This window comes from Acanthopagrus latus, chromosome 13 (genome assembly GCF_904848185.1).
Source record: "Acanthopagrus latus isolate v.2019 chromosome 13, fAcaLat1.1, whole genome shotgun sequence".
NCBI classification, from domain to species: Eukaryota; Metazoa; Chordata; class Actinopteri; order Spariformes; family Sparidae; genus Acanthopagrus; species Acanthopagrus latus.
In genome coordinates, this window is record NC_051051.1 from 1,268,922 (window position 1) to 1,293,171 (window position 24,250).

General features: G+C 43.7%; 2 protein-coding genes and 1 long non-coding RNA gene across 9 annotated transcripts; 2 read left to right on the forward strand and 1 right to left on the reverse strand.

The window, feature by feature from the left end:
- The first annotated feature begins 208 nt into the window (after nucleotides 1–208).
- endou2 (endonuclease, polyU-specific 2) lies at nucleotides 209–6,766 on the forward strand. 3 transcript variants are annotated; one of them, XR_005078432.1, is made up of 8 exons: nucleotides 209–1,829; nucleotides 2,251–2,424; nucleotides 3,111–3,222; nucleotides 3,834–3,955; nucleotides 4,460–4,572; nucleotides 4,813–4,966; nucleotides 5,599–5,918; nucleotides 6,692–6,766. XR_005078432.1 is itself a non-coding variant. In XM_037118749.1 (7 exons), the coding sequence occupies exons 2-7, from the start codon at nucleotides 2,323–2,325 to the stop codon at nucleotides 5,851–5,853; spliced, it is 858 nt and encodes a 285-aa protein (XP_036974644.1). In that variant the 5' UTR covers nucleotides 209–1,825; nucleotides 2,251–2,322; the 3' UTR covers nucleotides 5,854–5,964. The 3 variants fall into 3 exon arrangements, 1 of the variants encoding a protein (XP_036974644.1); XR_005078431.1 differs by having other exon boundaries at nucleotides 209–1,825; nucleotides 6,692–6,765; XM_037118749.1 differs by lacking the exon at nucleotides 6,692–6,766 and having other exon boundaries at nucleotides 209–1,825; nucleotides 5,599–5,964.
- Nucleotides 6,767–7,003: 237 nt separating this feature from the next.
- Nucleotides 7,004–14,759, forward strand: ndfip1l (Nedd4 family interacting protein 1, like). 5 transcript variants are annotated; one of them, XM_037118745.1, is made up of 8 exons: nucleotides 7,004–7,230; nucleotides 9,037–9,124; nucleotides 9,746–9,864; nucleotides 11,301–11,363; nucleotides 11,911–11,998; nucleotides 12,110–12,234; nucleotides 12,508–12,574; nucleotides 13,571–14,754. In XM_037118745.1, exons 1-8 carry the CDS (start codon nucleotides 7,201–7,203, stop codon nucleotides 13,672–13,674), a joined length of 684 nt encoding a protein of 227 aa, XP_036974640.1. In that variant the 5' UTR covers nucleotides 7,004–7,200; the 3' UTR covers nucleotides 13,675–14,754. The 5 variants fall into 5 exon arrangements, with proteins under 5 accessions (XP_036974640.1, XP_036974641.1, XP_036974639.1 ...); XM_037118746.1 differs by having other exon boundaries at nucleotides 7,005–7,230; nucleotides 11,304–11,363; XM_037118744.1 differs by having other exon boundaries at nucleotides 7,006–7,230; nucleotides 9,746–9,876; nucleotides 11,304–11,363; nucleotides 13,571–14,759.
- LOC119030841 lies at nucleotides 7,637–9,735 on the reverse strand. Its single transcript, XR_005078434.1, has 3 exons — nucleotides 9,199–9,735; nucleotides 8,493–8,553; nucleotides 7,637–7,766 (listed from the first exon to the last, which is right to left on the reverse strand). It is a non-coding gene; the product is annotated as an uncharacterized LOC119030841 (long non-coding RNA).
- Nucleotides 14,760–24,250: the final 9,491 nt, after the last annotated feature.

Below are 24,250 nucleotides of genomic sequence, written 5' to 3' on the forward strand. Positions count from 1 at the left end.
GCAGGATCCTGTTCAGTTACATTCAGCATACAGTTCCTCAAAATAAATGTTCCCGCTCAACATCCCGTCTGTTTCGTTCATTGGACCCGATGCTGAAGGAACCGCTCGGTGCCGACTGAGCTGCAAACTGTTGTGGGTCTCCAGGCCCGTTAAGAGTCAGCAGTCATTAACGAGCTGTTTCAAAAGGATGATCCAGATTCACAGGACACGCAAACATCATCACACATGATCCACAGAAACATGAGTCAGGCTTCACTGTGCTTCAGAACCAGTCAGAACCAATGAAGGATCAATATTAAGTCCTCACAGGGAGAACAGCCAAGTGATTAATTCAGTGGACATTTAGTCAACAAGAGTAAAAGACAGGAAGGGTAAAGTTCACAACAGTTAGCTGCGTACAGACGAAACAACTCTGTTAAAGTTTGTTTCCACCAGGATACTAAATGTATTTGTTTTTAAACCAAATAACCACTTTCATATTTTAATAATTAACTGAATTCAGCCTAAACCAACAATCACAACACGGCTGTGATAAGAGAAGAAGGTGTGAGGAGCAGATAAAAGATGTCTGTGGATGTGTGGCTGCTCACAGATCAGACAAAATGGAGGCTGTAACACTGAGTTACTCTGTGAGATGAGCCGGCAGTGGTTGCTACGAGCAACAGGATGTTCAGCTGAAACCAAACTGGAGCAGAACAGAAGTACTGAGGTGGTGAAGCTGACGGGTCACGGTTTCAAAAAGAAACCAGGTTTGAGTCCTTTAAGGCAAAACAACATCTTTTATGAGAGCTTTTATATCTGCATGTGTGCTGAAGGCGACACTGCTGACTGAGTTAAGTTTGGATCAGACAGGATGTCTGTGTTCATTCACAGATCCAGAACATCATTATCAGAAGCACGACACAAATTTCACTGTTGAACAAAGACAAACAAAATTAGGAGTGAGGAAAGCAGATATGTATGGATAGAAAAACCTGATTTAAAATGTTATTTGTTTTAAAAGACATTAAGTTAATATATTAAATAGCTGAATGTGTCTGTGTGTCCATCCTGATGTCAGACTGATCAGTGATGTCACCGCCCTCGTCACTGTAACGAGGTTGTTTTGGTGAAGAAGACTCTTAATGAGGTGATGAGATGAATAAGTGAGTAAACCAGCTGCTCTCTGCAGCTATGAAGGTGGCAGGGTCCGCCACATGTAAACACAGTAAAACAGTATAAATTGTGTTTCTTTATTCAGTCATGAAAACAAGTAGAGTTTGTTTATTTGGTCTGTTCAGGCAGAGAGATCGTTTTATCTTCTCTACAGAATACACCTTTAATTCTTGTCCTCCATCAAACATTAAGAGTTGAAATCATTTAGAATAAAATGAGAGAAGTGTTCTCTGAGCGGTGTTTGATGTGGTCCGATCTCTGAGCCTTTGCTGCACCTTGCTACCTGAAACGTGACCCATATTTACCCTGTAATCCAGAGGTCGTGCTGTGACAGACAGAGGAACAATGAAATACTAAAGAAACAAAGAGCCCACGTTTGAGCCTGAGATTGAAAAGAGACGACAACATGGTGTAATCCCTTTGGCTAGAGTTGCTGACGGGGGATAACCCTTTAAAATGGCCCCTCTCTCCTGTGCTGCCTCTGTTCAGCGCCCCCCACCAGCCCCTGCCTGTCTTTCTCCACACAGACGGACCGACCGACTGAACCGCTGGTACCACCGGCCCGTAAAGACACCTGCTCTCACAAACACAGGAAGCCGCGGCCAGCAGCACCTGTCCAGCTTCACTGACACCTCAAACCACTCGTGGCTTCCACCCAAACCAGGGAGAGGTAGGTGGGTTCTGATGTGGTTCTGTAGGGTGATGATGATGATGATGATGAAGTTCTCTGAGCTCAGCGTCGTGGATGTGTGACCTGCTGTCAGCCATGTGTTTGAGGAATGTGGTGCTGAGTGGACGACAGTGTGGACCTCGTCTCTGTAACGTGTGGAATATATTTACTTTTCTATAAAACTTTATCTAGAAACAACTCAAAAACAGAATCTACAACATGCTGTGACACACAACAGCAACAACAGAGCAGATAAAGGAAACGTTAAAGTCTCACACATGATGAAAACATACAAAAAGAGAGAAGAAGAAGAAGAAAAGAACTCATCAGAACCAGGCTGTAAAATGGGTTTCAAAGAGTGATTCAGATGAAATAAGTAATTCTGTGAGGCTGATCTGTACTAACTGCTCCTCCTCTCCTGTTAGAACCATTCTGAGGCAGAACCAGAATCACAGCTCTTCACTTCAGGACCCAGAACCGAGCCGGGCCGTCGGATCATGATTGAGAGTGACAGAGAGCTGTCTGCCATGGTGCAGGAGCTGTGGGACAACGACGTCAACAGACTCAAACCTGGAGTGGACTACAAGATCTCTCTGCAGGTGGACCGCACACAGAACCTTAAACATCCACACAGAACCTTAAACAGATCTGTCATTTTAGAAAATGTAATCCAGTACAGTTACTGATTACCTGTTCAAAAGTTTTACCATGTAACTTCATGATATTAAAGTGATGTAACTTGATTAACTTCTGCTGTTTTTAGATTGTAATCCTGTCAGTAATCCCTGTTTGTACTAAATGTCTGTGTAATCTAATTACATATTTTTTCTGTAACTTAAATGAAATGCAGTTGGATCCTAATTATGTAATCCCATTACATGTGTTCATTACTCCTGTCTGGACCTTAAACTATGTGTTGACCCATTATTAGATTTGTCTGATTAATGGACTCAGTTCTGTTTTCATCTGATAAAATACATTTATTAAAAAATTCACCACTTTGGCTCAGACGCAGCATAAAATCTGCAAAGTAACTGGTAACTAAAGTAATGAAATCTAATCTGCTGTTTCTTATTATCTTATCCTGTCGTTGTCAAACAGTTTGAGCTGCTTCCTTAATAATAAAGATATTATTATTATTATTATTATTATCATTATAACACAGATGAGGCATGAGCGGAGTGTGTCCTGGTGAGGAGGAAGTCAGACAGGATATTAAGATATTTATGTGAAAACATAACAGTCAGGTGCTGAAGAGTGTTTCTGTGTCTGTGTTCGGCTGCAGGGCAAAGCTGGAGACAGCATGCCCACCAACAATGACGACAACAGTGACGGAGCGGGATATCCTCTCTTCACTTATGTGGATGAGAACATTTTCAAGAAGGAGACTTTTCTGGGTAAGAGGGCAGAGAAACACACAGAGGCTGGAAGACCATGTGACCTGATTGTAGGTGGAGGTGAAGTCTTCCTGTCAGAAAATGTTTGAACTGAGTCTCTTCACACGTTCAGCTGCGCTGTTTGCTAGTTCCTCCACCCTCCCCGTCACCTCCCTGCAGAGTAAAGCTTGTTCATAGACTCATAATCTCCTTATGACGGCGGTGGCATGTTGCATAAGCCCAGAGCGCCGACCCGGTTCAGAGATGCTCCTCTCCCACCACCACTGGCTTCTCCTTCTTCTTCCCCCACATGTTAACTGATGGAGCACGTTTCCCTGCAGCCATTTGTGTCTGCTGATGTTTTCACAGACTCCTGTTGTGGCAGAAAGCTGGATATGGAGTCATGTTATGTAATAGTTGGTACTCAGAGTTCACCCTGAGGCTGCTGTCCCGATTCCTCCCTTCATGCTATTTTTGTCCTTTTCTATAGTCTCTGCTTCACCGTCCATGACCTGACTGCTGGAGGGAATCTGTCCTGCATCCATGTAGACACACACATCTCAGTTTTAGGAGTCTTTCTGTCTGTTCACTACTTCAACATGTTGTTTCTGTTTGTTGGTTTGTGTCCGCAGCCTTTATCTCCCTGTTGGATAACTATGAGAGTGACACCGGCGAGCCAGAGATCGTGACCCCTGAGGAGGTGGCAGAGAACCACAAGTTCCTGGACTCCATCATTAAGACTCCCACTATGAAGGTACCTGTGGGGCCGTCCTCCCTCACTGTGGCTCAGTGCTACTGAAGAATTCATGGGAATGTATCTTTAGCTGCAACACTGAAAACCCATCTGGTCAAACCACCAGGTGCCAAAAAAAGAAAATGCTTCATAGCAACAACTGCTGAACAAGAATGCAGATCCCAGACCAGTTCTTCTCCTCAGTTGGTCATTTAGCTACATGATAGTAGACCAGAGAGAATGATCCCAATCCAGCACGGAGCAACATGTAGAGTTTAATGGCTGCAGCGTCTGCAGACGTGCTAACGAATATGTTCAAAGCATAAGTGACATTTATGACTTGCTGGTGGCGCTGGAGGTAAAGTTATGGGATCACAGAGTCATCAGGTGTCATCTTCTGGGGAAAATGAATGTCTCTTATGTCTATCAAACACATATTTGTTGAGACGTTTCAGTGTGGACCGACTGATGTTGCCCTCCACACGCTGCTGGAGTGTCTATAAGGAAGTTCCTGTTGTTTTGCAGATTGCTCATAAATACCTGGCAGAGAAGAATCTCTCTCCAGCAGATGACACAAAGTTCAAGGAGCAGCTGTATAGGATCTGGTTTGAGCTGTATGCCAGGAGAGGATCCAGCAGGTGGGTGGACCTCAGTTTACCTCCACCAGAGGAATCTGGCACCACGATGGAAACTCTCTGAGAACCTGGTTCTGTCCAACCAGCACCGCTGTGATAGAACTAAGCACAAGATATTTATAGCACGTTCAGAATGGAAGCAGCCACTAAACACCATGTTTTGTTCACAGTGAACATGACCTAATACGATCTGATCATTTTGATTGATGATGATGGATTGTTAACGTCTCCGTCTCCCACCAGGCCGGACTCTTCAGGGTTCGAACACGTGTTTGTCGGAGAGACGAGAGGAAGGCGGATCGTCATCGGCTTTCACAACTGGATCCAGCTCTACTTACAAGAGAAGCTTGGACACATTGACTACAAAGGCTACAGCGTCAACGCACATTCACCTCAGGTACCACGCCATGTGTGTCTTGGGTTAAATAGGATGGACTGTATCTTTAATATTTCTATCTTTTAAGTACTTAGATATCTATTCACCTCCATCTGTACATAACAACAGCTAAAATGTCCCAATCATACATTCATAGCCACGTATTTGACAAATCTCTCGTCTGTCTCCTGACACTGACTTGTCCTCTGTGAAGCTGCACTCATCATCATCATCACACGCTGATGAGAAACCTCACATCCTGCTACGACCACGTTCTCCCTGTTGCCCCAGAGCATCTCTCTGTGTTCTGTCTCTCCAACCAGAGCTCGTGTTCTGGGAGATTCTGTAGTCGGGTCTTTCCCTGGAACTGAGGTCTCATTTTAAAACAATCCCCTTCATGCAGTCTCTAGATATCAGTGTTTAGTTTCAGTACTTTGGACCCAAGAGACACGATTATGGTCAGCTAATGGTTGACCACTAGTTGACCATTGGGGCAATCTGACAAGAAAATGGATGAAAGTTTATGGAAGAAGACATTTTTCACTCTGTCTCCCTTTATTTTCTGCCTCGAGCTCACTGGAGATGTTTGTGTCAAACACTTTTCTGATCCCTCTTCATCCTCTTGACTCATTTCTTTCTCTCTCTCGCTGCAGCCCGACGAGAACAAACACATCCTGGCGCTACAGTTCAGCTGGAAGAACGGCATAAAGCCCAAGGGCAGCATCTTCATCGGCGTCAGTCCCGAGTTTGAGTTCGCCCTCTACACCCTCTGTTTCCTCACCTCGCCCAATGAGCGCGTCAAAGTCCAGTTCAGTTTCTATGACGTGGAGATTGTTTGCCACCACTACAACCAAAAGCACATTGGCACCACCTACCCGGTGCTCCTTAAGTACCAGAAGCCTTTGTAAACTCGACACCATCAGTTTGAGATGAAACTTCTCCAACTCTTGAACTTGCATACAAAGTGTCACAGGTATTGTTGATGTCTTCTTATTTTAGATAAAGATACAATAAAGCCTTCTAAGACCCAACTGCATTTTTTTTTGTCCATAATGACGCCTGTTCTTTCTCAGTATTGTAAGTGTCCTTGTTAATTTTGCTAGTTTTGTATGGAGGCCTTTTTTCTGCCAGTCAAAGAAAAACAAGATATATTTAAATGTAGCCTCGATAAAAAAAATAATATTCTCGTGGTACGTCATAATTATGAGAAAGAAAGTCTTAATTATGAGTTAAGGGAGCAACATGTAGTTTTGTGGAAGAGAAAGAGCTTTATTGACTGATTTAATTTTTCTTTCCTCAGCAAACTAGATTAACAACTTTGTTTTCATGACTGAATAAACTGAAAAAACCCAAACAAATTGAATATACAACCTGACTTTAAAGGTCAACACAGTTTATACTGTGGTAATATTTGTGCACTGACACCTTTCTACCTATAAACAGTGTTCTTGTGAGTTTAATTTCCTCTGAAAACAGCTTGTTTTTCAGTTATGAAAAACATAAATATGTCTGAGTTTAATATCTGAGTCGCTGATATTGTAGTTATTGAAATTCTGAGTTTGAATTTCTTCTACAAAACTGCGTAGTGCCCCCTTTAAAAAGCTGAAGTTCTGATATATAAAAAATAAAATCATTAGATAAATGCTCAGGGATGATTTTTGTCTCTTATAATTGTGATTTTTAATCTCGAATTTAAATCTCAGTTATGACTTCTTCTCTCATGATGGATTTTTAATGTTCCTGCAGTTTCACTCTGTTCCATGTGGGGGCGGTAGAGAGTTTGTTGTGGCCGATGACGTCAATCACTTGGAGAGAAGGAGTGAGTCAAGTTAGCGACAACGAAGAAGGAAGAAACGTTTACTTTCACAATAAAAGCACCAGAAGAGTCGATTTTATTATGATGTAAACAATAGCTGTTGTTCCTGGGGTAGAGATGACTTAATACACGGATTAGTAATGATGCAGGCTATTTTGACTTCACTAAAAATCACTCAGTGTGTTTAAAACTCTGCCGCCTTTGGTCCGGAATGATGGACCTTGTTGTAAAATGCGTACAGGAAGTGTCGTGCTGTAAGCTGACCGCCGCGCTAGCTTCACAGTCGTTTGGAGCGCAGAGAGAGAGAGAGACAGAGGGTTTATTGTGGCGAGACAGCGTTGAGTTTACAGTTTGTTCTCGGTTATATAATTTCCTCTTCTCCGGGTGTCTCGGCGGCGTGAACCTTCTCTGTTGTCGACCACCAGCCGTTCACATCGGAATGGCCGAACCGAGCGCCCGATACCAGCAGGTATGAGACACTCTGAGGGACTCGCTAACACGTTAAAGGTTGAATACAACACTTTACCGCCAGCCTGTGTGGTGTACTAACGCTCACACTCGGTCAGGTGTGATGGTGTCACCCCTCCTGACGGTGACGGGCTCATATTCAACGGAGCTCAGTGTCATTGTCGTCTTTTTTGCGATTAATTTCGTCATGATCGTCGGTTGAAGCTAACTAGCTAACATTAGCCTCGTCGTTAGCTTTTTAGTTCGAGCTAACGTTCCATGATTGTGGACTTGATTGTCTGTTCTGGCGTTTTGTCTCTTGTTGTTTGTGGGTGTGTTAGCGTTGAGTTATGTCTGGCTGTATGTGTGTGGCAACTAGTTGTCATTGTTGAACACTTATCGTGAACAGGAAAGGTGTAACTTCTCCTCACGGACGCTCTCCGTCGGTGTGAGCTAACGTTGGTGTTCGGGCAGCACATGACCTGCAGCGGTGGGTGTGCGCTCGTCATCCTGCTAGCTTAACCGTCAAATCCGCCAGACGACCTGCTCAGCTCGCTGCTGGTGGGGCAGACAGACACGTTATACACATTATTACCTCTCAATTATCTCCTGGAAACAGTTATTTCATTTCAAAGTGTGACAGTAACTTGTGTAGATATCACTGAACTGTATCCTAAAGCCTGTAGACACGTCATGTTTGCATGTTCAGGTGATTTGACCCACTAAGACTCTCTAGCTAGTAAATTGTGTTTAATTTGAATTAATTCATTGGAAATGTTCCCTTTGTTTGTTGTAACTGTCCCTATCCTTTAACTTTACCCTGTAATGAAATCTCATGAATTTAAGGAGGGTGAAACAGTACCTTCATAGGAAATGATATGTATTTGTGGGATCTGTAAGGCCGGCCAGTATATTAATATATTATATTGTTATCATTTGAGATGAATGTCTAATATTTTAGATACTGTGGCATCATGATTTGTGAAACAGACAGACAGACAGGGGTTGTCCTCTTCAGGGTTTAAAGGCTGCATTACAATAAAGTGATATTATTTTCTGAACTTACCAAACCAATAATTGCCTTCACCCATTTAGTCAGTATATCCACATTATCTCACTACAGTATTGTCCCAGTATCAGTATTGAGGTATTCAGGTAATTTGATTTTGTCAGTGCTTTTGAATTTAGAATATCATGATATCATCGTCCAGACCAAGTCACCTGTAAAACTACGTGTCACCTGCACCAAAGGGAGCAAAAGGTGTTGTGCATCTGTATTTCTACCTCTGGAAACCCAGTTCTGCAGATGTACTGCTTGGTATTCAGTACCACTTCAAACTCCTCTCTGAAATCAGACACTCTTGTTAACTGATTAAATGTGCTTGGTTTGCAAATCTTGTTTGGCTGATTCAGGATTTTGGAGCAGCTGAATCTGGCTTCACTGTCTGAGAGGACAGAACAGAAACCCTGTGATATGGTGTCTTTTAATCGATTGCCCTCCTCACGTGTTTCCTACGTTTAATGAGAGAAAAAGATCCAAGGAGAAAGGAGAAACACATTGTGGTTGGTGGGTGCTCATTTCCTCTTTGTAATGCTCGTATGAGCCTGAGAACCCTGTCTGATGCGGTCACGGTTTCCATTCCTGCCTTCTGATCATTTTATTGATGCTTAGCTTGGGAGTTTTTGTTAGCAGGCCGGGGTGTTGCGATAATCACCGACCACTGCACAGGACGTGTAAAGCTTCTTTTTTGAAAAAGCATCTGTTTCAAATGAACCAGAGTGTTGTAGCTTTATATGAACTCGGAGGTGCTTTCTCTCCTCTCCACAGCTGCCCAACGAGGACGACCCGGAGGGGAATCCACAGGTAGCAGCTGATGCTCCTCCTCCATACAGCAGCATCGCAGCGGACAATGCTGGTAAGACCGCGTGTCATCCAGGTGTTTCTCTGCTGCTGTGGTGAATCATGTGTGTTGTTTTGCCTTATACTTACTAGAATCGAATCACGCATGTGTAAAGTATTGTCGAGTCTGAATCCTGACATGTGGTGTAAAACATTATTTTCTTCTTTTTACTGTAGAAGAAGTTTGTGTCCTGTCACTATATTCAGTCACAGTCGGCTCCTTGATTGTTTTGTCCTCACATCAGTGTTGGAGGTTGTTACTTGGGGGCGGCCGTTATAACATGAGTGGCTGTGTTTCAGTGTGTCCTGATCTTGAAGAAGGCCTGAGGGGCAGAAACATCATCTCATTAAACTAGACTGAAAGTGGAGCCTGAGTGTGTGACAGTTCTTCACTTTCTCTCTGTTATATTTTGATAATCTAATGAAATCAAAGAGTTGGTCGTCCACACGGATCAGTGATAAAGTCTAGTTTAGAGAACAAATCTTCAGTCTGTTTCAACAAGAACTAAAACACTTGCGTTAAATAGAGGCTTTAAATTTGGCAGTGACGTGAACATGTGGAGCAGTTATGAGTCAGCTGTCTAAATACATCATTTGACTGTTTACCAGTTAAACATCTGTGCTTTTTCTTCTCCAGCGTACTTCGACTACAAGGAGGACGGGGCTTTCCCCAAGCCTCCATCGTACAACGTTGCAACTACGCTACCTTCCTATGATGAAGCAGAAAGAACCAAGGCTGAGACTTCTGTTCCCCTGGTAACCGGAAGAGTGAGCGTCTCATTCTGTCTTTGTTGCATGTGGTCACATTCAGTATGCACACACACACACACACACACACACACACACACACACACACACACACACACTCTGTATCTTGTGCTCAAACACTTCCTGTGTTGTCTGCAAGGCAGGAAGTGCACAGTGGAAATGTTTTTGTTCTGTCAACTTCAGAACTTATGAAGTTGAACTTGTAACACGTATCGGACTTTCTTTCTTAGTTTTCCCACGTGAACCGCTGACAGCCTTTGATGCTGCTTTGAACCACAGAAAATGATTTACTATCAGTCATGTCAAGAAGCATTAAGTCATATTTAGTAATACCACAGTCATGCTCACAGGTGCCAGCCTTTTTGTTCTACCTGAGTAAATGTCAGTGTAGTATATGAAGCATGGAGGGAGCTTAAGACCAAAACAAATTTCAGGAGCTATTTAAAATGTATTTTCTGGTGTTTCCAGTAGTTCTCCCACTGTGTGTTACATCTCAAACAGTGCCACCACCTCACATCAGGCAGTTTGTCCTTGGTGATGGATGTATGTTTGTCAGTATGTGACTTAGAAATTGCAGGTGGACAAAGTAAAACATGATATAATAAGCAAATATGCAAATTGCATTCTACTGATGGCTGTGCTGGATTATTTCAAACAGTTCTAATAACTCCAGAGCTTCCAAAAGTCCCAAAACAACTGCATGTAAAAGTTTTATCTCGCGTAATGTATAAACTGTATCTGTTGTCATGCAACATTTTCACTGGATTACAGCTCCAATGAATGACTAATTTCATTGTTTAACAATCTGTTGATTATTTCCTTGATTTATTGATTAGTTGCTTGATCTATGAAATGTTAGAAAACACTCAGTGTTCTGTCATTAGAGGAGCGAAGAAAGCAGAAAAATAATCACATTTTAGAAGCTGATGAGTCAAAAACTGTCTATTGACACTATTAAAATTGAAGCCTTCTCTTTATTATATGAAAATGAATGTTTGAAGCTTTGAATTTAAAAAAGAAAATGACGCTACCTTCAAAAAGCTGTGGGTGTTGTGGAGGAAGACATGGATACTCTGATGAAGTAGTTCTCCATGACTACATCTACATGTTACTGAACTCTTTTACACCGAGAGAACATTTTAAATTGTTGCGCCTTGTCTTGACATATTGTCTTTATTTGACATATTAGAGTTAAAGTCTGTTTGAAAAGGACGTCTGTGTGTGAGCAGCAGAGATTCATTCACACTTGAATTATCTTAAAAACGTGATTCTGTTCAGAGTCGACAGGACGAGTGTGACTGAGATCTGACAGCTGTAACATCTCTGACCTCTAGTGGTCACTGTGATGCTTTACTTCCTGCATGTGTGGCCGCTCTGTTTGATTGCTGGTGTTGTGTTTCTCTGCCGCACACTGCCTTGCTCAGCAGCAGCCTCAGCACAGGGAGCGCCTGGACACTTTTGACGATGTTATTCGCAGTTCACTGGAGGTAACTGGAGAGTGTATGATGAGAGGAAGTGTACCTGGTCCTGGTTTTGTGTGTGGAAACACAGATGTGTCAGTATTTCAGTGTTTGTATTCAGTCCCCCACCCTTCCTGTATGTTTGTGTATGTAGAGTGTAGCCAGTGTTGGTAGATAGTTACACACTACTTGCTGGTTGTCCTGATGTGCTACACTGAATTTGACTTCCTGCAGACTTTGGGTAAAGTGACTACAGTATTAATTCAATGGGCTTGCTGTGTTGTGTCAGTTGTCTGTGTTATATTTTCTCTCTGTTGCCAACAAAGCTTGTTCACATCAGCAGCTGCTTACCCACAACTCACCTTCACCTCAAGTCACCACATCGTACATCCAGAATTATAAAAACACCACTGTGAATAAAATAAAACAGAATTCATCCAGGTGATTGATTGGACTGATCTGAAGTGAAGTGAAGCCCTGGAAAGCTCTGCTGCTGCTTCATTGTGCTGCTGTGATGAAATGATCTGAGTGCTTGAATCTCACGTCGTGTTTCACTCTTCTGCTGCTCGTCCAGGACGAAGACTTTGTGACCAGAGACGACTTTGAAGACGCCGATCAGCTGAGGATAGGAAACGACGGCATCTTCATGCTCACATTTTTCAGTCAGTCCCCCGTCTACATGTGTCAATACAATCTGTAGAGCCTAAGTTAGAAGGTTATTTGAGTCAATACAACACACACATATTGAAACAGTTCCTCCGTCCTTCTTTCAGTGGCTTTCCTCTTCAACTGGATCGGCTTCTTCCTCTCGTTCTGTCTGACCACCTCAGCAGCCGGCCGCTACGGGGCCATCTCAGGCTTCGGTCTGTCCCTCATCAAATGGATCCTCATAGTCAGGGTACGTACACACACACACACACACACACACACACACATAAAATGTGGTTTTATGTACGCACAAACAACTCAAAAGCCCCAAACACCACTCTGGTATTTTAATGTTGGTTCTGTAGTGGTCGGCCTGTTGGCGCTGAACTGTTTCCTCAAAGATCTCTTTAAAAAGTTCTCGTTTCCTTCATTCACTTTAAAAATGCAGGACTCATTTGAGTTAAACCATCGCAGGCCATATTTATTCTAACCAGTCATTTCTGTCGCTCTGTTGGGTTTCTAGTTTTCCACATACTTCCCGGGTTACTTTGATGGACAGTACTGGCTCTGGTGGGTGTTCCTGGTGTTGGGTAAGTAGCCAATTTAAATCAATCAAATAAGGGATCAAACGGTTTTGATTGTGACCGATTTCAGCTCCGTGGAGCTCCAGTGCAGCGGGGCTGAGGTTTCATAGGCTGTCGTTACAGAATAGTTACAGCAGGAAGATGAACCTGAGTTAACCTGAAGATGAAGGTTGTCTTTAAATTCATGTCAGTGACTTTTCAGTGATATGAAGGTCCAATATTCTATTCCTCAAAACACTGTTTATAGTAGTTACTATATAACTAAACATTTATGATGTTTTATGATGGTTGGACTGATGGTTATCGAGTTGTGGCTGATTCATCCTGATAGCGGCCAAGTTTTTTCGACTGATCTGAACACGAGGCTGTTTACTTGGTGTTCATTGAATCAAATCTGACTAAATAGATGCCACATTTCTCTGGCTTCTGTTTCATGATGGAACTTTATGGTGCAGGAGGCTTTTTGTCGAGTGATCTTAGCTGCATGTGTGTCCAGTTTCAAGTCAGTTGGACTTTCTGTTTTTGTTTCTCGTATTTCATGGGAAGCCTTTTCCAGTTATTGAGCCAGATTTGATGTCCCTAGCTCGTTTAAACTCACAGAAATCTGAGCTGTGACAGCAGACAAATAATTATAAATATATTAAACATGTAAAACTATTTTCACCTCACCTTGTTTTTGGCTGCAGCAGGCACCTGTAAAAACCACCAACGTGTCTCTATAGCCCATATTACTCTATGATGTTATGCTATTTATGTGCATTTTTTGATTTTATTTCAAACAGCTTCTAACTCAGATGAGAGGTAAATCTTGTGTGAGTACTTTCATCAAGTGATTGCAGTTTCATCCGTAGGTTCTGGTTCTCATCAGGTTTATAGTTAAACTAAAGACCCGGTCCGATCTCTGGGTCACACCTTCCTGTCCAGACAAGCCCTCATAGGAGTCATGATGTTCCCTGCAGCACTTCTAGTTGCAGCTCACAGTCTCATCCTTTCACTCTTCAGGCTTCTTGCTCTTCCTTCGAGGATTCATCAACTACGCCAGGATCCGCAAGATGGCCGACACCCTGTCCACCCTGCCCCGCACCCGAGTCCTCTTCATCTATTGAGCTCCATCAGTTCTCATCACCTTTTTTTCTCTCCTCCCCCTCCACGAGACACCATGTCTGGCTCGATCCAACCTAACAGGGAGAGGAGAACTTTTTTTTCCTCCTCTGCTTGACACGACTCGGACAATGTGAGGTCTATCGTCCCTCTTGGTGTAAAATAGTGAATGCTGACAAATCTGTAAATCCCTTCAGTTGTTAGTGGTGAACTGTCAAGTGCTATTTACGATTATGAAGTGTGTGATGTATAAATTAATGCCTTATTTACTGTTTTACTCTCTGTTGGTACAGTAGCTGAGGCATGCACTGTCTCCTGCGCAGCCACCAGGGGGCAGTGTTGTCTGTGTTATTTTTCACCAGTCTTCAATATGATGAAGTCATTTGTATAGAGAGGTGGCTCTCAGCCCAGGGGTCAGTGGGTAATTTTGGGTTTATGGGTTGATTTATGGAGTGTGAAATAATATATTTCGAGTATCACTTTAATGTGTTTTTAACCTTTCTGACCAATATGTTGTGTCCCTTGTGAAATAGTATCTAAATCAGGTAATGTAAGACTGAAAAAAGGGACATTTTAGAGAGTTCGGGGCTGAAAAACTTGAGAACAACATGTATAAAGTGACCAGGAGTCAGATTTCTCCTCATGTATTTAGAGGTTTTCCAAACTGGAGTTGTACATGAGCTGTAATCAGGAACAAGTTTACCTATTTATGAAACGTGTGTCGGCAAAGAGGCGACGCTGCAGGGATTCAGCCTCCGGTTGAATTGATGAGTCCTGTCTTCTGCTCCCTGTTGATTTCCACTGTAAAAAAATATATTGTTTTGCCAGATGTGATTTGGAAACTTTGTCCTTTGACAATTATAAATATATTAGTACAGCGAGCATTTTTGACGTCAAACTAAAATCTTGAAAGTGATTTCTCTTTGTTCACCCTCATTCTAGTCGAAGTGGAGTAATTATTTTTTATTGCAAGAATTTTAACCCTCTGACTTTGGAAATGTTTGGAATTAAAGTGTAAAAAGTGCATTTTGTGTTCTGAGCTATTTAACAAACAACAAGAAGCTTCCAGTAAAAGTATCACATGACGTAACAGCCACTCTGCTCGTTCTTCAGGTCGCAGGGTTCCACTTTCTGTCAGCTTGAACAGCGTGTTGTCACATGTACTGACAGAGAACCTGTCACCTGTCACTGCTGGACGTCGTTACAGGTATCATTAACATACACACACTTCAGTCCACTTCATGCTCAGCTGAGTCGTTATTTCTCCTTTGTAGGATCATTAAAGCTGTGTGGGGTTGCCTGGTTTGCAAATTATAAGCAACTTTAGGCTTGTTTTGCTGTGAAGTCACTTCATAATGTCAGTAGTTGTAAGTTGTAGCCGGTAGCTGCTCCTTCTGTCCCTCTCCTCATACACAACACAAAACTCTGGTGGAGTTTTAAACGATGTAGCACGATTAGCCCACAGTGACGGAGACGTGGGCGAAACATGGGAAGAACTATAACAGAGTGGGAGAAGGAGCCTGCTGAGAGCCTGTACACTGCAGATACTGAAGGTTTACTGTGAAATATAATCACATGTGCAGATCTTCATCCTGTCACTTTATGTAGATAATACACAACGTATTGAAGCCGCAGGTGGTGGATATATTTCCTCTTTACTGTTTAAAGTTACTGTCGCCACAGTGTTCACTATCACAGTTGTGAGTACTAAGCAGCTAGTTTACGTTCATTTTCATTAACTGATTAAAGCTTGAGTCTAAATCCTGCACACTGGACCTTTAAGACTTTACTGTGTTGTCTTAATTAGAGAGAAGAATTGTATGAATCTTTTGAGACGCTGATGGAGATGAGTTTGAACTCTACCTCACCCTCCTGAGCATCCCGAGCCTAAATAAGAACATAACCACCATGTTTAGTATTTCAGAGCCGGTCTCAGAAAGGTTGCAGCCACAGAGGAGAGGAAGCCTCGCTGACCATGATGTTCACTTACTGACATGAGACGTGCTCTTAGCCATGCTAAATTTAACACGCGAGACACGTGTGTGTGTGTGTGTGTGTGTGTGTGTGTGTGTGTGTGTGTGTGTGTGTGTGTGTGTGTGTGTGTGTGTGCGTGTGCGTGTGCGCGCGCGCAAGACTGGAATTGATTTACTGGCAGTGGCTAATTATACTTGTCAGCGGTGTGTTTCCTTGCCGTTGGAGCAGGAAGTGAAGGTCACTCCACCTGGAAGCCGTGTCACAGCAGCTGATGCAGCCTTCAGTTTCACTGGAAACTTTTATTTTTCAGTGTCGGTGTCAAACCGTCTCTCTGGAGCTCTTCACCCCATCATGGCTGGATGGATATTGGCCTCTAGTGGTGCTCAGTTGATATGACATTGGCTCCATTCAGGTCATCTTTCACGGGGCACAGGGGAGGAAATGTCACTTTCAATTCACATAAATGATTATTTTACAAGAGAGCAGAAGTCAAGCAAAGCAGATTTTCATGCGAGCGTAAATGTTGAATTTGACACAAGCTTACCGAATACTGAAGGCAAACTTCTTTAACAAAGATGTAAACATTTTCTCAGATATCCTGGAGTCATTCCTTCTGTTGCGTTGTGCACTTTGGTAAAATAGAAACAGCTGTGGTTCAGATGTTACACAGCTCTGGGCTGAAGAGCTGAACTTAAAACTGCCTGACTTTACAAAACTGAGCATGCTAAGATCATTTTTTGTTCACTTCTGAGATTTAACAGGGCACAAAAAACCCATAAGGGCGGAAAAAAGTTAAAAGGGGGGCGAAGGTTGTTTGCCAGACCATCAACAGCAGCCTGCTGAAGCACCACGTCACCAGATGACCTTGGACCAACAAACCTCGTGTTGCCAGGTGCAGACGGGTTTAACCACTGACAGTGTTTCAGCTGTAAATCCTGGCAAAGCACACAAACAACAAAATTCCTTATCGTCCACATCTCGCACAAATTCAGCCTCGGCCGGCTTGAATCCCTCTAACGTCATCCCTCCTCGGCTCCAGCAGGGTCACCCGGTGCAGGTGTTCTTGTTATCCAGATGTCATTCATAAAATTGCTCCATTGTGCCAAGAGCTGTCTGTGTCTTGTCAGCTGCCCTCGATTTACAGAGACGGAAGTATTTCTTGGAGTAATTGATGGGAATTATGTGTGCTGGGGCAGCCAAGTGCCTGCACTGCTTGCATGTTTTAGCTATCAAAAGATAAGAGGAGGCTTTTTGATTTACAGAGAGCCTGGGAGGGAGCCATCTTTCCAACAGAGACGCTTTACCTTCCTGCCTTCTGTCAGACTGACGTTTTGTGCAAAGACAATTCGTACACGATGGACAGTATTTAGGCTGAAAGGTCTCTGAAACAACAGAGACTAAACTGCTCTGTGAACATCAAGTATTGTCAGGTTGTGTTTTATGTTAATATTAAATACTACAGGAAATGTTGTGATATTATTCATATACGTCTTTATGGGGAATGAGCTTATTTCTTCCTTGCTGAGAGTAAAGTGAGAACATGGCTGCCAGCTTGTCATCTGTAGTCTGATTGTTGTGTTTTGTTACTGTTGGACGGAGCCGTGAACACACACACACACACACACACAGACAGACAGACAGATTGAATTGTTTTGGAGGTTGGTTTGCAGCATTAGCACAAAAATACAACACACAAAATAAAGATAATCACAGGCGAAGTCCACATTACCACAGGTCCAGGAGAAACACCACAGCAGTCAGCAGAGCAACATTAAAGCCAGCAGCAGGGTGCAGTGCTCGGAGGAGATCCAGAGGGCGCTGTGGAGCTCACAGGGAGATCAGGCCTGCAGAGTTTTCTCAGAAACTCAGAAGGTGGAACCAGAGAAAGGCGGGTGGAAAAGTCACTTGTAACATGCTTATCCTCCCAGCCAAGACAAAGATAGATAAAGAAAACCTCTGGCTTTAAAAAGATCTGTTCCGCTAACAGGAAGGGGCTTCTGGGAAATGTGGTCTGAAGTCTGAGATTCACTAGAACAACTCGTGTGATCTGGAAGCTGCCGATCATCTCCACCGACCTCCAGTTAAACAGAGACATCAGAACAAAATGATATTAGCAGATGAGAGACTGTTGGATCAGAAGCCTCGAGAAATACTGCGGCAAACTTTTCACATGTTGACTTTATCGTTCTTTATTCTTAGTCTGCCGGAGAGTCGCCATCACCTAAAACAAACTGCAGTCAGTCGGAGCTTCAGATGGGAGGTTCCCCAGGATGTGGGGAGGATGTGGGCTGCATCCAAATGATATGTCCTTCTTTACTTCTTTACTGTGTGTGTGTGTGTGATTGGGGCAAGGGGAGGGGTGTTATCATTGATGTGTGAGTCATCCTTACCCTCCCCTCCCCCTGCACTTCATGTGGTGTGTGTGTGTGTGTGTGTGTGTGTGTGTGTGTGTGTGTGTGTCTATATGTGCATGTGCTGGACTGAGTGTCCTGTAGGCGTCCTGTAGTGTCCTGTGTGTGCATTGCATGATTTATTTATTTATTTATTTTTGTGTGTGTGTGTCATGGTGCATGCTGTGAGCATCCTGTGTATTCTGTGTGTGTGTGTGTGTGTGTGTGTGTGTTTGTGAAGTTGGTAAAGCAGTGGTGAGTCATCCACAGGCCAGCGTTGCCTGTTACCATGGGTCACACACAGCAGGTACCCCACCTCCCCATGCAATCCTTTTTTTCACCCACCTCTCTTCCTTATCCTCTTCCTCCTCTTCCTCCTCCTCCTCCTCCATCTCCTCCTCTTCTTTTTCCTCTCTGACTCACAGATGACTCCCCCACCACCACCGATGACATCACCACCCCCTCCCTAACACTTTATTGTGGTGAATCATACTGTACGTCGAGATTTTCTCTCCTCCTGTCTTCAGCTAACCAGCAGGGCGAACCTGAATGTCAGCCATTCATTCATAAAATCAGACTCGACTCGCTGAAGCATTCATTCACAGGTTTCTTCAGTGATGTCAGTCTTTATAACATATGGAGTGACGTCATCACAGGATTAGACAGACTCAGACTCTTCTTACGTTCAGAGACAGATAACACACTCAGGTGCTCAGATAACCGTCGATTTTCGTAATTAATCCACAGTTTGTTGTCAGGATTGTTCAATTCTCATGTCTCCATGTGCACTTAATGATACATCGGACCAAGCTGACCTGCTGCAGGTCTGTAGAACCACAGGCATGTACGATGAGAGCACCTCCAGGTGAAGGTGAAGGACCATGACCAGCAGTGGAGGACAAAGCAAACAAGCATAGCAACAGAGTAAGGCAGCAAACTTCAGATATAACATTTATGTCTATATATCTCTATCTATCTATCTATCTATCTATCTATCTATCTATCTATCTATCTATCTATCTATCTATCTATCTATCTATCTATCTATCTATCTATCTATCTATCTATCTATCTATCTATCTATCTATATATCTATATATATATATATATATATATATAGATATATATATATATATATATTATATAGCTCTATAACATTCATTTTTTTATAAGGCAAGAGAAGCTTTGGATGAGTGTGTTTGACCTCAAGGATAAAGGAAACAGTGAGTATTCCTGCCGCTCAGTGTAGCTGCCATTAGCTGGTTAGCTCAGTTAGCCGTGCAGCTAGCATTCCAGACTGGGAGCTCGAGAAGTGTCAGTGTTTACATCACTAGTTAACACCGACACTAGCTAGCTACCATCGTTATAATGTCACAACTCTTCTTCACATTCTGCGAATCATTATAAGTATTTTTAAAATAAACTTGAAAGCAAAAAAAGTCTTTTGCAAATAATAGGAAAGAAATAGAGGCTATAAAAATGAAAATAAGAAGAGATGTACTGGTTGTTGTAGCCTATTAATTAATGCTCTTCCTTCAGTTTATTTAGAAAATATACTTGCTAGCTAGTTGGATGGATCTAAATCTCACAGTTGTTTGGAAAACACTTTCTGTTGTAGAATGAATATTTATTTTGCACTTGTATATTTGAGTTTCTGACTGATCTCACATCCAGATATCAGGCTCAGCTAGATTATAGCACGTGACTCAAAGACAGAAGAAGGAAACAGTTCATTTGCATATTACCTTTTTTTAATGAGCTTTCTTTGGCCTTTTCAGTCTTTTACCATGAAAGTATATAAAGTAAAATAATGGTATTTCCAGTAACTCTCCGCTGACAGTAATGTAATGTCATCACATGTCTGCCTTCAGTTTTTATGCTGGTTGGCAGTTTTTAGTCTATAATATGAAAAATGACCCCTGTTTCTCACTTTACGCCTCACCTCCACAGACTGCTGACCACCTGAGTTCCTGCAGACGCTTCTGAATGTCAAAAACACAAAAATCCGCCGTGTTGTCTGTGTTCTGAACGTCGATTAATGAGATGCCGTCCTATCAGACGCAGAGAGAGGCGAGTTTATCATGACCTCATCCTGTGGTGATGTCACAGAGAGAGTCACCGCACTGTTTATCAGTTCTGAAGATTACCTGTTAGAGGCTGATCTCCCTAATGGTGTTTAATTTACTAAATCAGCGGCTGTGTTGTGTTGCATCATGGGGGATTATATTCTGTTCTTCAGCTATTACACGTGTGTCACACTGAATTTAACAAAGTCTCCTGTATTTTATTCTCTTCACAGTTTTAGATTCTTTAACTCTTATGTCTCGGACACATCGCACACTCACACACTCACACACACACACACACTCACGCATGCACACACACACACGCACTCACACATGCACACACACACACACACACACACGCACTCACACATGCACACACACTTCCTGTCAACAGTTTAATTACTGTTACAAATCACTGCTCTTGGCAATCTAGCTCATATTTGACGGCACAAGCTGTAACCATGGCAACAACAAACCTTGCACAACCTTAACAGTTGAACCCAAAAGTCACGGAGAAGCCAGCTCACAGATATTCACTCCGTCTGCCAAGAACTTGGTTTTCTTCCACTCTGCTGTCTCTGCTGAGCTCCACTGATCATTAATGTACACGCACTGCTGCAGTATTGTGTTATCAGCGTACTGCGTTATTGTGCTGCATGATATTCTGTGTCTGGGTTCGTTCTGCTGGTGTGGATCCACCTGCCGTCTCTCTCGGCTCACACAGGGCTTCTTTTTTTGTGAATGGAGACTTGCTGTGCTATGACGGGAGGATGGATGAATGGGAGGGAGGGAGGAAGGGAGGAGGGGAGGCAGTGACGGGCGGATGAATGGGAGAGATGGAGGGACGCGTGTGGCGAGGGAGGGAGTGATGGAGGCTACGTCACATTACGTTTCCGCAGTGCATCAAGGGAACTGGTCTGTCTGTGACTCATACTGTCGGGATGGGGAGGGGAGGAGGTGAGGGAGAGAGGGAGAGAGAGAGAAGGGCAGAGGGAGGAGGAGACAGCGAGGAAGAGGATGAGGAAGAGAGAGAGAGGGAGAGGGGGAGAGGATGGGTCTGGTCTTTTTTGTCCTACCTTTGTTATTTTTTCTCTTCCATCGCTCCATCCTCCATCAGTGATGTAATACAGGTGACCTATTCATCACAGGGAGGAAGCCTTCCTCCTCTTCCTCTCCTCTCATTTTATCTCCCCCCTCCCTCCCTCCTCGCTCAGCTGACTGGCTGAATGCATGAATGAACAGGCCTCTCTCCTTTTATTGCGGTGGGGGGAGGGGACGACACAGGAAGCTGAGAGGCAGACGCAGAGAGGAGAGGAGGAACGAGCGAGCGATGAAGAAGAGAGCGAGGAGGAGGAGGAGGAGGAGGAGGAGAGAGTTCCCATGGCATCCGAACAGATACACACTGACTGCTGATCTCATCCTTTACGTGTGGGGCTGTAGTCATTGTCTGTCCGTCTATGCGTCTGTGTGCGTAATGTATGAATGGACACAACCTCGTTTCATTCATTGAGAAGTCCATGTGCAGTCTGTCTGTCTGCCTCTGTGTGAACGAACACTTCCTCCCTGTGTCACCTTAACCTGCTTCACAGGAACGATCGAGGCTTAATATGAACACAGTGAGATGTCACACAGCTGTTCATGTGATAACTGGGTCAATCTCAACATGAATGTGATGGATTTGTTGTCACAGATTGATATTTTTGGTGATCCAGCAGCTCTGCACTTACAGAGGAAGGTGCAGCTCAGATTCTCTGACTGTAATTCAGAGTTAATGTGACTTTAACAGAACAAAGTTCATTAAAATGTCACATGCAGGTAAATATCTTGATATTCATCACACATTTATCACAAGACCTGATAACTGACAATCGGCAAAGAAATCTCGAGACTTTCCATTTCCTTATGTTGAAACTTTCGTTAACATTCAGTTTCATGTTCTGTGTTGTGACCTTGCTGTGCTTATGGTCCGGTTAGACATCAGAACCACTTGTTCAGGGTGAGATGTCCCAGAGTCTTGTTGAAAATAGAAAATATCCAGCAGTATCACGCTTACACGTGTTGAAATGCAGTCTGACACTGTGGCTGCTGGCAGTCATCTGGCCTGTCGCTGCACCACCAGCTCCTCCACCTCCTGATCACACACTCAGGTCGTGAATACAAAGTTCCCTGATGGACAAAGATGATGGACAAGGTGGAGACAAGCTACACTGATGTGAAGCAGCTGCAGAGTCTGTTTTGTTCTGTATCAGCACATCTGGATGTGCAGAATCACACTTATACCTTCAAAATGAATTATTATTTTAGTCACGATCTGTGGACGCTTTATAGCTTCATATCAGCCTCATGATGAAATTAAAGCTATGTCTATCAGCACAGTGACAAACGCACAGAGATCTGTTCTAACAGAGCAGACGGTTCGTTCAGACTCGCCTGTATGTTGCTGTCCTGTAGTCTGATATACGGCTTTATATTCAACAGATGTGATTATATAACTGTAAACGCTGAATCTTTACTGACTGACACAAACGGACAGTCGAAGCCTGACCGGGGAGGAAACTCATGTAAATAACTATAGATATAGATATATGTAGTATATGTGCTGTGTGTAGCACACGACTGTGATCATATCTGGTTACTCAGACATATAGACCATATGTATGAGTGCGTGCACGTACGTGTGCACGCTGGTTGCCAGTCATCAGACCCTGGTTGTCTCTGCCTCCACCTTGTATGAGTCAGAGCTGCAGTACAGTGTGGGAGGGGCTGGGCTTGGATATCCTCCTGGTGGCTCGTCCACACACACACACACACCCACACACATGCATGCACACACACTTACAAGTATGATTATACTCGTGAGGACCGTCAGTAATGGATTATGTTCCACAGAGACCCACTGTGAGGGTCCACAAGTCAAACTGGTCATAGATCAGATGTAAAAGGACGCACAGGCAGAAACACGCAGACGCCGTCCTCGTACATCAGAGACAGACGACGAGACAAACGACAAACAGTGAAATATACGTGTCTGCAGTTAACACACACACACACACACCTACACATACATACATACATACATACATACTGTCCACAGACACACAAACACAGCATGCTGTCACATCCGGCCCTGTGCTCCACAGCGTGGCCTATAATTAGCTGCCTGCAAAGCTGACTGCCTAGAGATGAGATGAGCTAACCAGAGAGAGAAGGAGAGGAAGGAAGGGAGATGAGCTAACCACATGGAGGTAGACGCTCCTCCACTCAGAGAGGAGGAGAACACAGGTGAAGCTACATCACCGACATGATGGAGGAGAGATGGAGCACATTCATAGGAATGGTGTTACAGTTCTGTCAGTTCTGGGATTAAAGTCCAGCCCTTCGTGGTAACACACACTCGCTGTCAGCCCGTCCAGCAGCACGACATCACCAAATAACCTAATAAGGGTCTGGAGAAGCGTGTGGCGTCTTCCTCTGAACACTCTCTGGAGCGACCCGAGCATTTTTATGAATGAAGCTCCAGCAGCCGGAGCGGTAAAGTATGTCAGAGCACTATAATGAGAGCGGTGATGGTCTCTTAAGTAGCACAATTTCATCTGTATAACAAAAGTAGGCTGGAGACTCGGCTGTGAATGAATGAGTCAGGATCGACGTAACCCGGCTACATCAGCTCTGTGGGCGGGGGGGTCGATGGGGGGGAGGGAGGGAGAAGGAGAGAGGGAGGAGGAGAGAGGGAGGAGGAGAGAGGGAGAAGGAGAGAGGGAGGAGGAGAGAGGGAGGAGGAGAGAGGGAGAAGGAGAGAGGGAGGAGGAGAGAGGGAGAAGGAGAGAGGGAGGAGGAGAGAGGGAGAAGGAGAGAGGGAGGAGGAGAGAGGGAGGAGGAGAGAGGGAGAAGGAGAGAGGGAGGGCTTTGTGTATGACTCATACTCTCTCCTCTCTCATTGTCACTCCACTGCAGCAGCTCTGGAGGACTTCAGGCCTGCTGTGGGTTCTCCCGACTTTATCTCATCTCCCTGTCTGAGTCTCCGTCGGCTCCACAGCCTCTCTGCCTCATCCAGACGTCTGCTGCTCTCTTTATGCTTTTACTTTACGTTGTGATGCTGCTGCTGATAAACTCTTAAACTCAGCAACCCTACTGGTGGCTCGCTCAGTTGT